At 44.4% G+C, this 12,934-nt stretch overlaps 2 protein-coding genes across 6 annotated transcripts in view; one reads left to right on the forward strand and one right to left on the reverse strand.

Annotated features, from left to right (window-relative positions):
- CELF1 (CUGBP Elav-like family member 1) overlaps window positions 1-10,402 on the reverse strand; it is a 64,712-nt gene extending 54,310 nt beyond the window's left edge. For 2 of the 5 annotated variants that reach the window (XM_084522081.1, XM_084522080.1), the window contains exon 1: window positions 10,272-10,391. The gene's annotated coding sequence lies outside the window, so the exon portion shown is untranslated. Of the gene's footprint in view, window positions 1-4,362; window positions 4,387-10,271 lie in introns of those variants that run through there. The other 3 variants (XM_084522085.1, XM_084522083.1, XM_084522082.1) reach the window with 3 other exon arrangements.
- A 159-nt stretch (window positions 10,403-10,561) lies between these two features.
- On the forward strand, window positions 10,562-12,869 carry PTPMT1 (protein tyrosine phosphatase mitochondrial 1). The gene is made up of 4 exons (XM_084522116.1): window positions 10,562-10,737; window positions 10,845-10,925; window positions 11,309-11,500; window positions 12,606-12,869. The coding sequence occupies exons 1-4, from the start codon at window positions 10,585-10,587 to the stop codon at window positions 12,744-12,746; spliced, it is 567 nt and encodes a 188-aa protein (XP_084378242.1). The 5' UTR covers window positions 10,562-10,584; the 3' UTR covers window positions 12,747-12,869.
- Window positions 12,870-12,934: the final 65 nt, after the last annotated feature.

Here is a 12,934-nt window from a genome sequence, read left to right on the forward strand (position 1 = left end):
TTTTTTTTTTTTTTTTTTTGGTAACGAGCACATCACCAAGTCCTTTGCAGAAGCACATGGATATAACACCCAAATTATTCTCATTTACATCCACAAAGAACTGGCGTCAACGCTCTATTTTAAAAAATGAATATTGATTCAAATAACTTTCAAAAACAGGTAATTTTTATTAACACTTCGAGAGATTTAGCATTGAGTGTATAGAACTGAAACTCTCAAAAATATTTCATACTATTTCTTCATCAGAGGCAAACACAACGTTGCCGTGGGAACATTAACTTAGGAATGTCCTGACTTTTGTTCAAAAACCCAAGTGCAGTAAGATCTATTTCATTGCAAAGGAGTTCTTCCCAAGCTTCAGCTCAAGCTTTCTAAAGGTTTCTCTTTTGTCCTCACTTGTGTAACAGTTTCTTTTTTTTTTTTTTTTTTTGGCAATATTTACCAACCTCTTCAACATCTTTATACTTTATTCATGATCTTTATCATGAAAACCACTGCATGTATTTTAGAAACACATTTTTCTCTGCAATAATTCAGTCTAAAACACACTGAAAACACATCAATAAATAACAACATGCAGCACTCTGAAACATTTTTTTTTCCGAGCACCATTCACAAATACAGCACCATGCTTAAGATAAACTTTTCTCTGCCTGAAGAAGCTTAATTGTCATGCTTTGCCATGAACATCTACAGAACATTCAGAGACTTTTTCCAACCAACTTCAGTCGCCTTCTACTCCACCCTCAAGGCTCATTTGGAGACCCTGAAACCCCCCATCCATCCAGGCTGCTAATTTTTTGTTTAATGCACTGGGACATCTGTGCCAAGGCAGCTTCACTCGCTTCTTGTGCTCTACCTAAGGCCCCATAAATGTTCCCCGCTGCAGAGGCTGGAGCCGTCACCCAATCAGGCTTTTGAGGAGAGGTGAGAGGGAAGAAGAGGGTGGGAAGGATCAAAACCGTCCACATGCTGTGCCAAGAACTGGAGGCTCAAAACTTGCTCATAGTTTCAAGCACATATTTTCAGACGTTCTGCACTCGTTTCTCCATCAATTCTTTCCATTCCCTTTTCCTGGAAGGCACAGTATGACATCAGCTGCTTTCCACTGCTAGCAGGAGGAGACTCCAGAAGCTTTATGACAAAATAAGTGCTATAAATACAGTTTTGGCTACTTAAGGACACAAAGCAGACAAAACTCTCTTACTTATCACATTCTCTCTTTGTGTTTCTGTACCTTGCATCTAGATTCCGGAGGTTCTTCATACTTCCAGAATCAAAAATTCACATTTAACAATCAACATAGCACACTATCTTTTCTTTATCCTCCTGTTATGAATGTTCACCGATTTCTTCCCAAAAAAGACTAGCAGGCTTCTCAGCACAGCAGCACCAAATATAGCATGCATCAGATACCACATAAATAGTGAAATAAGTTATGACAACGTGACAATATCTAGTACCTTCCTGCCTAGGACCAAATGATATTTGTCACTGCAGGTAACACAACTCTTAACTAATTTGGGGAGGCTGTGTTTCTAGAGAAGACTGGATATAAGCTCTTTGAAAAGACAAAGAAATGGGGAGAAAATGCACAAGAATAGGCTAAAATAATCCTCCTGCAGATCCATTTTAATTCACTGCTCTTGCCAGAAGAATAGAGCACAACTCTCTCCTCCCCAGCCGTCCATTGCCACCTCTGTGTAACGGACCTGAGGAAGGAAGCGATCCAGGTTTGATCTCTCCTACCAACAACAGGAAAATAATAGTTTTAACCCAGACTTCTTCCAGGATTCAATTCACTGCACAACCTCACAAATGCTCTTGGCAGCACAAAGGAAAGGGAAAACGCATGAAAGACAGAAAAAGCTTTTTTCAGAGCAATACCAGCATATGCTCAAATTACTCATGGAACTACATCATCTGATCTAGGTGCTGCACTTCTCTTAATTCTCTACTCATGTATCCCTTTTAGTTTTAAAGGCCCCAATCAATGAGGGCCCCAATATTTCTATTAGGAAAACACTAAGGTTTATAAATGTGTGCACACTTCCATACAACTACTTTTACTGTCCCAATTTTTTAATCCATGGTCTTCTTCCATTAAAGACATTCCTTTATAAATTTAGCTAACTTCAAATGAACGCTGGACTTAATTCCAAATTTCCATAATCTTTCCAACCATTCACCCTTAACATGACGTCATTCATCAACTGCATGATTATGATGCTCTAAGAAAAAAAGATTTTAGTAAAGAATAAGAGTAATAAGAAAATCCAGAAAATGACTCTTCCTGTGGATTTTCAGGCCCTTCAAAGGATGCCAGATAAAAGTTGTCTCCAACCTTGATGAAACTGTTTCTATGTACGAGATAATAATGCAGTTAATCCAGAATGGATTAACAGAATGGATTAACAAGTATTATCCCTTAAACTCAAAGTATATACACCAAATAGGATTTCCTGTCCTTACACATCTAAAGCATTACATTTTGCTACATGAATCACTGGAGCTTCTGGAAATAGGCGAAGTACGAAGTCACTCTTTTTGCACTAGCAGACAATAGGTACAAGACAAATTTACTACACAACTCAAAGCATCCACCTCCCATAAAACACACTGACAGCTTAGTTTGGCTCTGAACAATGTCACTCTTAAGTGCTGTTAAGAAGATTTTTACAAAATGGAAGATTTAAATCCCCTAGTGCCATTCTACAGCCTGGCTCTATCTTGCACCTACTCAAAGCACTTGGTGAACATGCATTTCTTCAATGTTCTACCCATTTATCATGGCATCTTTCACAGAATGGACAAGAAAACATTTTTTTGAATATGAAATAGCGTACATGTACTTCTAAGTGGCCTTTGAAACTGCCTAATTGTACGCCTGCTACAATGAGCAAAAAAAAATGAAGTGTGCTACGGGAGAATGTTTAAAAGTTGAATACAATTTTACAATCCTGATCACCAGTGTCAAACAATGCTAAAATTCGCTTTTAATTGCTACTGTAAACTTCGAAACACTTGACATTGTTTTTGCCACTTTGTTCTGGCTAGTATAAATGAAAGGATGTCAGTCGGGGAGTCAGGAAGCAGAGAAGTAGGAAGAAAGGCAGAGGGCTTTAAGAGGATGTGAGAATTCGGAAACGCGCAAGGACACTTAAGAAAGAAAGCTTAGCCGCCTGGAAGTTGCGTGTTCACAATGAATTTCACAGGTTTCCCAGATGAAGATGGAAAAATTACCACACCGTATCCCCGTTACACAAAGAAGGATCTGAAAACAGACACACAACTAAGTTGCTTGAGTTCAAGCAGTCCAAGATTGAGAGGAGCCTCTGTCACACATCAATCACAGCTCCCTGCCTGCAGGCACAGTGGGATTCCCTAGTTCACCTCCTAAATTTGCTCCTTCCAAGTTTGAGGTACACACAGCTTTCTCGGCAGGAAATACGCTAGAGACACTGCAGTGGCAGGAAAGGAAAATAATTCAGACCAAGTTTCTGAAGCATTGTCCTCAAGAAAGATTTTTGACAAGATGCTACTTCTATTGCACAATTGAAACACTTTTGCTCGAATTTCAGGAACAAAAGGCCTGATTTCTGCTTGCATAGATAACCAAAAGGCAGCAGAATTTGTAAAGGGCAGTATCCCTTAAAACACTGAAAAAATACTTGGATCCTATTTTCCTTTTTTCCCCTCTCAATTTCTCGCTGGCATTAACGGTGCATCCAGTTGCTGCCACTATTTTGAGCGCCCTTCCACTACTCACAGAACGTCGTATCAACATGTGCTGCACTGCCAGCAGCCAGACTTGCTGTGCTATTTGTTCACCTGACCTACTGCTGACGAAAAGTAACTGAACAGCCAGCCCAGCACATGCAGGGCCTTAATACGAGGTTTATGCAAATGTACAGCCAGGGAAGTCCCAGCTACAAGTTCCCAGCTCTTTCTAAAAAGGTATTTCCTACAACTCCATCTCCCAGCACTAACTCTTCAAACTGTGCTGGCCAGCGTCTAGCTCATCAATCCCCCTCGCAACAGGCAATGGCAGCGTTAAGTTCTTCCAGGACAGGATCTAATTTCCATTAATCTTCATGGCTGACAGTGACAACAGACCTTTTATGGCCAGATACAGCCCCTGGCTAATCATTCCCCAAGGCAGGTAGGGATAGGAAAGCCCTGATCCCAGAAGACAGCAGCTCTTTTGGAGTTAAAAACTACGCTGCTGATGCCACTGCCACCCACTACATACCCTCCCTGCAAGACAACTGCCTTCCCCCCCTCCACTCCCAGTCCCTAGGCTCCCAGCTGGGTCAAACTGCATTTTACATAAAAAATACAAAACATCCACGAACAGATCACCTTTCACTCGAACGCCAGTCCTCCCCAGAGACGCAGAGACAGACAGACAGACGGACGGACGGAACGACAGAGACTGTAAGCCCTGGCTCTCTCAATTCTGCTCGGCAAATGCTGAACGCACACCAGGCCAGCCCCAGCGCTTTGCTAGCTAGCGTGCTGCTGCTGTACAAATATAGAAAGCAGAAAGTGGAACGAGCGTTTCAGCAGAATAGATTCTGCTCGGCTCTCCGAGAGGGAGGGAGGGAGGAGCAGGGAGCTGAACTAGCCCAAGTGCTTTACCCATACATGGTCTCTGAAAGAGACCATCGCTAAAACAAGTTCCTTCACACGCACGCACACTCGCTCGCTGTCACACCGTGCAGAGGAGGAAAAAAATTGAAGTGTACAAACTTCAGGAAGGAGTTACTGTTTGGAAACTGGCCCAAACCCACTTTGCTCGAGTCCACCTCAGTAACACAGAAATTCCCAACACTCTCCATCCAACAGAACCTGGCAGCAGCTCGGACACGGGACAAAAAACCTCCCTTCCAGGGAATCCCGACACTCACCAGCGCTTCAAGTAAGTACTGAACCGGTCTGGTCCTCCTTGTCACTTTTGGAAGCAAATATACACCCAGCTTCTTTGGGTTTACTTTTTTCTCCCCAAATCAAAATACTGTAATTTGCAATTACTGTAAATGTAATCTTTTTGAGCCCTTTCTCCCTTTTTAATTATTCTCCTGAACTGAGAAGCACAACCTTCCCCCTGGTTGATACAAGCTACACTGGAGACCTGCTATACCATGTCTGCTTTCCTAGCGGCCCTTCACGCCAATGCTTATACACAAACCAAGCCTCCTGCTATGCATTCTTCTTAAATAAAAACAGAAGAAACGCACCTCTGGGCAGTGTCCCCTCCTGCCCCTTTTCACGTTCTATTATAAAAAGACATAAAATCAGCTTAAATGAGAACTCAAATGCCTAGGGACTTGGAGAAAAAAAATGCAGCAGAATCCCTGGATGTTTTAGCACACAGGTGTGACAGTCTGCAAACTCAATATCAGTCTCATCTATATACAAATACATAATTTTACGTACAAGAGATTTATTGCCTTATGCTGCTGCCTGTTTCTTATATTTAGCATATCACGCATCGTATGTGGTGATGCGGAGCCATCTTAGAGAAGTTACCAGAAAAGTTCTCTTATGTACGCGGAGGTTGTAACTTTCAGCTACACCAGCAGTGTGGTAACTAATTCAGAACAAGAAGTGCACTACTCAGCCAGTTCCATTAACGTGACCTGCAATAAGCAGCAAAGTTCTTGTATTTGAAGCACCAAGCTGGATATTTTTCATATTTCACATGACTGAGATAATGGTTTAGGCTCCCTCCAAACTCAGGAATATACTGGTATACTCAAGAGTTAGCATCTGCCTAAGCAGATCTTGAAATATTTTCCTTACAAATAGGATCCAGAACATGTCCTAGTCCTGCTCCCTCAAAGCGATCATGAAACTCCTATTGAATTTAGCACTGAATGAAGCAGAAAATACTTCAAAGAACAAAGAAATTCTAAAGCAGATTCTGCAGCAGAGAATCAGCATCACGGGAACTTCTGTACTGTGAAATACACACAGCACAACCCAGAGCCAGCCTCTGACAGTGGTCAAACCCTGGTAGTGAATACACAGCCCACAATGTAATATGGGTGGCTTTGCTCCATAAATACAAGGATATTTGCACTTTTCCTAAATCACCCAGCAAGAGATCACAGACTACTGAGCAATAAAAAGTGTGTCTTCGCAAGGTAAATATACAGCCCTTTTCCAGAGCTCCTGCACATTGCCCATTCCCAATGGCCGTTTGCAATAGCTCCTATGACCACCACGCAAAGACTCTATTGCTCTGAAGGCTTTTTTTTTTTTTTTTTTAAATTTGAAGTTTACATTTAAACAGGAATTTTTGGATAGTAAATAATGATCAGGTGCAGGTGACTTGGCAAGACAATTTTGAAACAGCATTCTACATGGGAATTTAAGACCGCAAGTGAGAGAAGAATTTATTTTACACTGTTGTGCCTACATGAACTGCAAGAGCTAGACGTGACATTCAAAATATTTTTTCTGTTCCTGAAGGACCAATATTGCATTGCTTTCTCAGAGAAAAGAAGCATTCATCAAAGCTTTTACCTTGTAAAACGTTGCTGATATTAAGAGACTTGGTGTCCATCCTGTAAATCTCTATAGAGATTAAATTAAGGAAGATGCTATCCTTTTTGTATGTGGACTTGGATGTTGTCTGCTAAGATGCTTCATTAAAATTACAGACTTCATAAAAAACAGCTCCTCTGCGCTGGGAGAACAGGCACAAATCTTCCCTTTCCAAGGGACTCTGAAGGATCCCTGCATATCATGCATATGCTACAATTTCTTTTCAATGGTGTAGTTTAAGGCAAAAATAGCAAAAAATATTCATGGATTCAGTGAAAAAAGAATTTTAGAGAAGATATTTGAAGAACTGTGGTTTTACTTTGACACCCGTAATACCGAAATGCAGCGGCAAACAATTACATTATTATTGTGAAGAGCAAAGTACGAAATAGTCTGCAGATAGAAGGGAAAGCTTCCAGAAATACCAATTTTGACGGAGGCAAGAAAAACAAGGCTGTGAAAAACTCCAAGTAATTTCAAGTAAAAACAACCTAAGCCACCACATAATTCAGCTGAGTTTTTCTGAGAATGGAGAATTAGGTTCTGAGAGAACACATTATATGCAACCATAACAAAACGTTTTTCTGGAAAAAAAAAGCCTGCTAGATGTACAAGCATGACACACTCAACAATCACTCATCCTCTAATTCACACGCTCATTTAAGGCCTCTTTGAGGAGTGCTGCTAAAAAGGATGAAGAACCCAAAGTGTCTGCTCATTTTCCCGAATTTCAGCAATATCTAAACCAGTTATTCCAAATTAATATTTAAATATTAAGTAACTTCATGTGAAAAATCTAACAGCTGCAGTTAGATCAGCCCAGTTTGTATCATCTTAGTTTGTAACCACTCATGGAGCACGATTCCGGTTCTGGGCTAAGGCTTTCTCACGGTACACTAACACACACACTCATACCACAAACTGCTTCTCCAAAACCAAAATGCTTTTCTATGAGCTGAAAACTAGCGAAGATGCCTGTCCAACTAGGAGTCCTCAGTACTTGCTCCTCTTTGCTCACTGTTCATCCTGAATTCAGTCAGCAGCAATGGTTTTTCTTTTACAGCACACAGAGCTAAGATGGCTGAAAGTTTCAGACTTCCCAAGATGTCAGAAAGAAGACTTCCTTCACCTGGGATGACGACTGTGCCCTACTATTGCTGTCATAAACTAATAAGCCGGCTCTGCCTATCACACTTCAAACTTGCGAGCTATTTGTCCCTAGAGCAAAGCCTAATTTGCTCTGGAGCTTTAAAGCAGGTTACATTTTCTCCCTTACCTTAGCCAAATTTCCTGCTCCTAATGTATATTTTAGCTTTGAATCAGGTGTAAACAAGATGACGTTCAAATCACTTTCGGGAAATCTATGCTTGAAAGTATGAATTTATGCCCCAAGCACAAAGCATTTTGGCAGGACAATCTGTTGGAGACAGCAACAGCAGACAAGGTGGTATCTTGAATTTTTCCATATGACACAGGCATCTCTAATGACAGAAAGAAGTGCATTAAAGCCAGCAGTTACTTCTTCCAACAAAGACAGGCTCTCTTGCCTCCAAGAAATCTCACTACAGGGTAACAACTCAAGATACCGTGTCGCAAACCTTCATGGAAAAATACAATTGGAGGGCCTAGATAACTCTTCTCTATTTACAGCTCCCATTCCAATAAACGTTTAAGTATTTTATCTTGCTTTGATTTATACCGTTGTGGCTGTTTTTTGCCCACCAAACTACTGATCAATGTATAAAAATGATATTTCTCACCTGAGGGCAGTTACCAAGGCAACAAATAACTCTGAACAGAGTCCTGGGGAATGGTAAACCAAAGGACAAGGAACAATATTGAAAATGCCTGGATTGTAATAAAGCATTAAGACATTTGTGGCAAGACTGATTAATAAGAACGCAGAAACATATCTGAGCCTGTTGGACTATGACTGCTGTTTCAGTGGTAAATCTCACATGCTGGCTGGCAAACTGGACTGCCTCATGGACACATCCGTGATCAACAGCCTCTGTTTCAACAGCCAGAACAATCGGGGGTTCTTAGATCCTAGATGGAGACTAATAACCAGGAAATTTCAGAAAGGAGAATTTATGTTACTTCTCATCTAGCTCAGTAAGTACCCTGAAACCCACTGAAATAAAACTTTAATTAGAGCAGGCCCTCTGAAGAGATTTGTGAGAGGAACCCAGAAGGCAAATGGATGAGATTAAGAAGAAATATCGTAAATAACAATCAATAGCCATATTGCAGAAAGAGATACAAGAAACAGTTAAGGAACAGTCTACTCGTAAACTCAGACATGGAAAGAAAAACACGTCAATTGCAGAACAATCATTCAAAAAAGCAAAGCCCTACACTTCCTTTAAATAAATACCAGCAATTATTTTGAAGGTGAGCACCGACTGAAAGGGAACAGCATACACCTTCAGAAAAAATACAAAAATTCCCTCGTATCATCATATTTTAAAATCCCTACTTATGGGTTCTGCCGGTTCATATAGGCACACCCATGTCCCCGAGCAGATATAAGAACTGTGCTCCTACCCAGAGGACTCTTCATCAGCAGAGATGCAACTGGACATAAAGCTGCAGGATGCAAGTTGTACCCCCCTTAACATTTCCTATAACACAGTAAAGAAACAAGTATTTTTAAACATCTGCCACAGCAGTATTATTTCTAACAAGGCTGCCTCTTAAAGACTCAGGTCCAAACACAACGCTGGGAAGAACAGTACCTCACGTTATGAAGAGCTCTCAGGAATAGAGCTATGGGGAAGAAAAAAACAAACAAACAAAAAGGTGACAGGTTTATCATGGATATGCAATGCCAAATCAATACACACAGTTTTACTGGATCTGATGAACCGATCTATATAAAACCAATAGAAAAGAGAGCTAAAGGCAGCAGGAGATAATTTAGCAATTATTGTGATTGCAAGTTCAAAGACCTACGCCTGAAGGGACAGACAGACACAAGCAATTAAATAAATAAATAGATCAGGACACTCAGGAAGTCCGAGCTCGTGCAGACCAGCAGCAAAGCATGCTTCAGGATGCAAATCCCCGGCGAGCACCGTAAACCAGCGAGCTCCCAGCGAAACACGCCCAATGGCCACACTCGAGCGGCACAACACGAGAAAGCTGCAACATCAGAAAAAAAAATGCTCCCTGACAACTTCTGGCGGAGGAGAATGTCTGTGCCTTGGAGGTGAAAGCGTCTGGACCGCGATCCCTCAGGAATTTACAGGAGAGCGAAGGCTCCACGCTTTACTGTAACGCTGCCTCTCTGCTTCCTCCTCATTATAAAAGCCTCCCTATAAAAGCCTGGCGCTGTCATTAACCTTTATTGCCCCTCCACGCGCTTATCGGCCGCTTTACGACCGCTCTCTCCCGCTCTCCCTGCTTTTTTCCTCTTCCTCCCCGCTCCCTCCCAGCACCCCGCACCCCCACCCCCCCCAGCAGCCCCTAGCGAGGACCCGCAGCCGCCCCTCAGTCCCGGGAGGGCTGCAGGGAAGGGGCCGCTCCCCACCCCCGGGGGGCCTCGCTCGTACCTGCAGCGCCCCCGAGGCCCGGAGCCGCCTGAGGCGCTGCCAGCGCCCCGCTGCGCTGCGGCAAGAGGAGGCCTCCGGTGCCGGGCGGCCTGAGGGGAGCAGCGGGAGGAGGAGGAGGAGGAAGAAGAGGAGGAGGAGGGGGAGGTGGAGGAAGGCAGCCGTTACCTGCGCGAGGCGGGTCGCGCTGTCGGCGGGCTCCCCGCCGGCCGTGCCCGGCCCGAGCTCCTCCTGGCGGCCGCCGCCCTCACCTGCCCCGGGGGGATCCGCCCGCGCCCCGCTGCTCCCTGCGCCGCCTCAGGCCGGCTCCGCAAGATGGCGGCGCTTCCGGGACCAACCACGCCGGGCCCTAGGCGGGGGGGTGGACAGGCGGGGAGGGACGCGGCGGAGCCCCGCCTCTCGCAGCCTCCCCCCGCTCCGTTCTCTCCGTTCCCCCCTTTCCCTCCGCGTGAGGTGCGCTCGCCCGGCGGCGGCGCGGAGGATGGGGGGGGTGGCGGCGCGGGCGCTGTTCTACCCGACGCTGGGCTACACCGCCCTGCGCGCCGCCCTGCCCGCCGCCCGCCGGCCCTGGCTGCACCGCATCGACCGCGCCGTGCTGCTCGGCGCCCTGCCGCTGCGGGGCCGCAGCCGAGCGGTGCGTGGGGAGAGGGGGGCTTGGGGAGGGGGCTGGGGGGGGAACCGGGGCCCAACGGGGCCTGACCGGGCCCTAACGGGGCCTGACCGGGCCGCCTGTGCCCGCAGCTGGTGGCAGAGGAGAAGGTCCGAGCCGTGCTGACGCTGAACGAGGAGTACGAGACCCGCTACCTGTGCTGCTCCGCCCAGGTGAGCACCCCCGGGGGCCGGGCTCGCCCCCCCCGAAGGAATAAAAATAAAATAGAATAAAAAACATAACAAAAATAACGTAAATAAAACGTAAAATAATGTAAACGTAAAATAAAGTAACATAACATAAAATAATGTAAACATAAAATAAAGTAACGTAACATAAAATAATAACATAAACATAAAATAACATAACATAATGTAAACGTAAAATAAAGTAACATAACATAAAATAACATAACATTAAATATCATAACATAAAATAACGTAACATAACACAAAATAACATTAAATATCATAACATAAAATAACAAAATAAAAATAAAATAAAAATAACATAAAAATAAGAGGGTGTTAAGCGCTCAAGGGGCTGTCTCTGACAGGAATGGCAGGCGCTGGGGGTGGAGCAGCTGCGGCTCAGCACCGTGGACCTGAGCGGGGCACCCAGCCTGGAGCAGCTGCAGCGGGGCGTCGAGTTCCTGCTGAGGCACCGCGAGCGAGGTAACAGCGTCTACGTGCACTGCAAGGCCGGGCGGTCCCGCAGCGCTACCATGGTGGCAGCGTATCTCATCCAGGTGAGAAGGGTGCTTGTAGTCGGGCACGCACGGCCAGCTTCTACAGCTTGGTTTTGCTCAAGTGCCTGAGGTGTGTGACTGTACGGGGTTTGGGCTGGGCACGCGTTTCAGGGGAGGTGGACAGCCAGGCCCCAAGCTCACATCGCTCCCTGCTTCATGGAACCTGGCAGACGCAAGATAAATCAACAAGCGAAGCTTACATTCACTGAACAGAAGACTAAGCTCTCTTTCCTAATCTATTTTATCTCTGTACACCTCGTTCACCTGCACTTACAACATTTAAAAGTATTGGCAAAGATGTCCTGGTCCTATGGGAAGGAGAAACTGCTGTTGTGACACAGCTTTGAAACATGGCCTGATGCTCTGTGGCTGGTTCTTGCAGATCAGTCAGACTTCAAGAAGCCGTTTGGTCTCTTGGGCCATTAAGTTCTGAACCCGTTTAGAATGCTTCTGAGATTCTTAATTCGTTCTAGGGCAGAACAGATGGAGATGGGAATAACAAGCTGCATGTGACGATAGGTTCACTGAGCAGATAAACCTCAGTTTTTGTTGTTTAGACTTCATGGTTATCTGAAACGATGAGCCACTCTGTGCCTTTCTATAAATACAATTCAGGAGCAAGAAAAATAGCTTTGGCTTTCTGAGTTCCACTACAGAGCCAACTAGGTAAACCAGCACTGAAAACAAAATCCCACTTGGGGATCCTACTGCTGGTGCTGTTCAGCACTCCCTTGGGAGGCCTTTCCATAATGACGCTCTAAGTACTGAAGTACAATGGAGGTACTACTGAAGTTTCAATTAAAAAACAATGCCCTTTTTCTCTGGTTTGGTGGGACTAGGACAGGAAACTACTCACAACATGAAGGAAGCATGAGTGAGGTAGAAAACCAAGGTCTGAGGCAGCAACCATCACTCTTTAAGTGAGGACCTCACTTCGTGGACTTGTACTGACACTCAGGCCCTCCTGAGGAAGATGAAGTAACCAGAAGGGACAAAGTAGCAGGTTCTCTAACAACGCTAACATTGCCTGTAGCATCTAGAAAGGCTCCATTAAGCGGAGCAAGGGTGGAATGGATTTTCACTTGCAGGGTTTTTGCCTTTTCAGCTGCATCACTGGACCCCCCAGGAAGCAATAGAGGCTATTGCCAAGATCCGTCCCCACATCCTCATTCGTCGTAAACAAGTCCAAGTCCTGGAGGCATTTCACAGGAACATGATTGCTGGGACAACTGCAGAGGGTCAGTAAGAATTATCAAAATCTCAGTCTCGTCTCCTTTAAAGAAAACTTAGGCCTTAATGAACTAACAAAGGCTTAGGTGCTGTACTTCTTGACCATCAATAAAGAAACTTTTACATAAATTACAGTAAATCTGGGCTGTTTCATTATAGCATTTTCTCTTAAGACTAGTCTTTTCTCTGGGAGCCCCACAGATC

This window comes from Aythya ferina (genome assembly GCF_964211825.1).
Source record: "Aythya ferina genome assembly, chromosome: 5".
NCBI lineage: Eukaryota > Metazoa > Chordata > Aves > Anseriformes > Anatidae > Aythya > Aythya ferina.

Bases quoted from the DNA above. Each gene is read 5' to 3' on its own strand.
- PTPMT1 (XM_084522116.1), top strand. From the start codon at position 10,585: ATGGGGGGGGTGGCGGCGCGGGCGCTGTTCTACCCGACGCTGGGCTAC. The intron at 10,926-11,308 runs GTGAGCACCCCC...TGTCTCTGACAG, and splicing joins ACCTGTGCTGCTCCGCCCAG to GAATGGCAGGCGCTGGGGGT. The intron at 11,501-12,605 runs GTGAGAAGGGTG...TTGCCTTTTCAG, and splicing joins TGGCAGCGTATCTCATCCAG to CTGCATCACTGGACCCCCCA.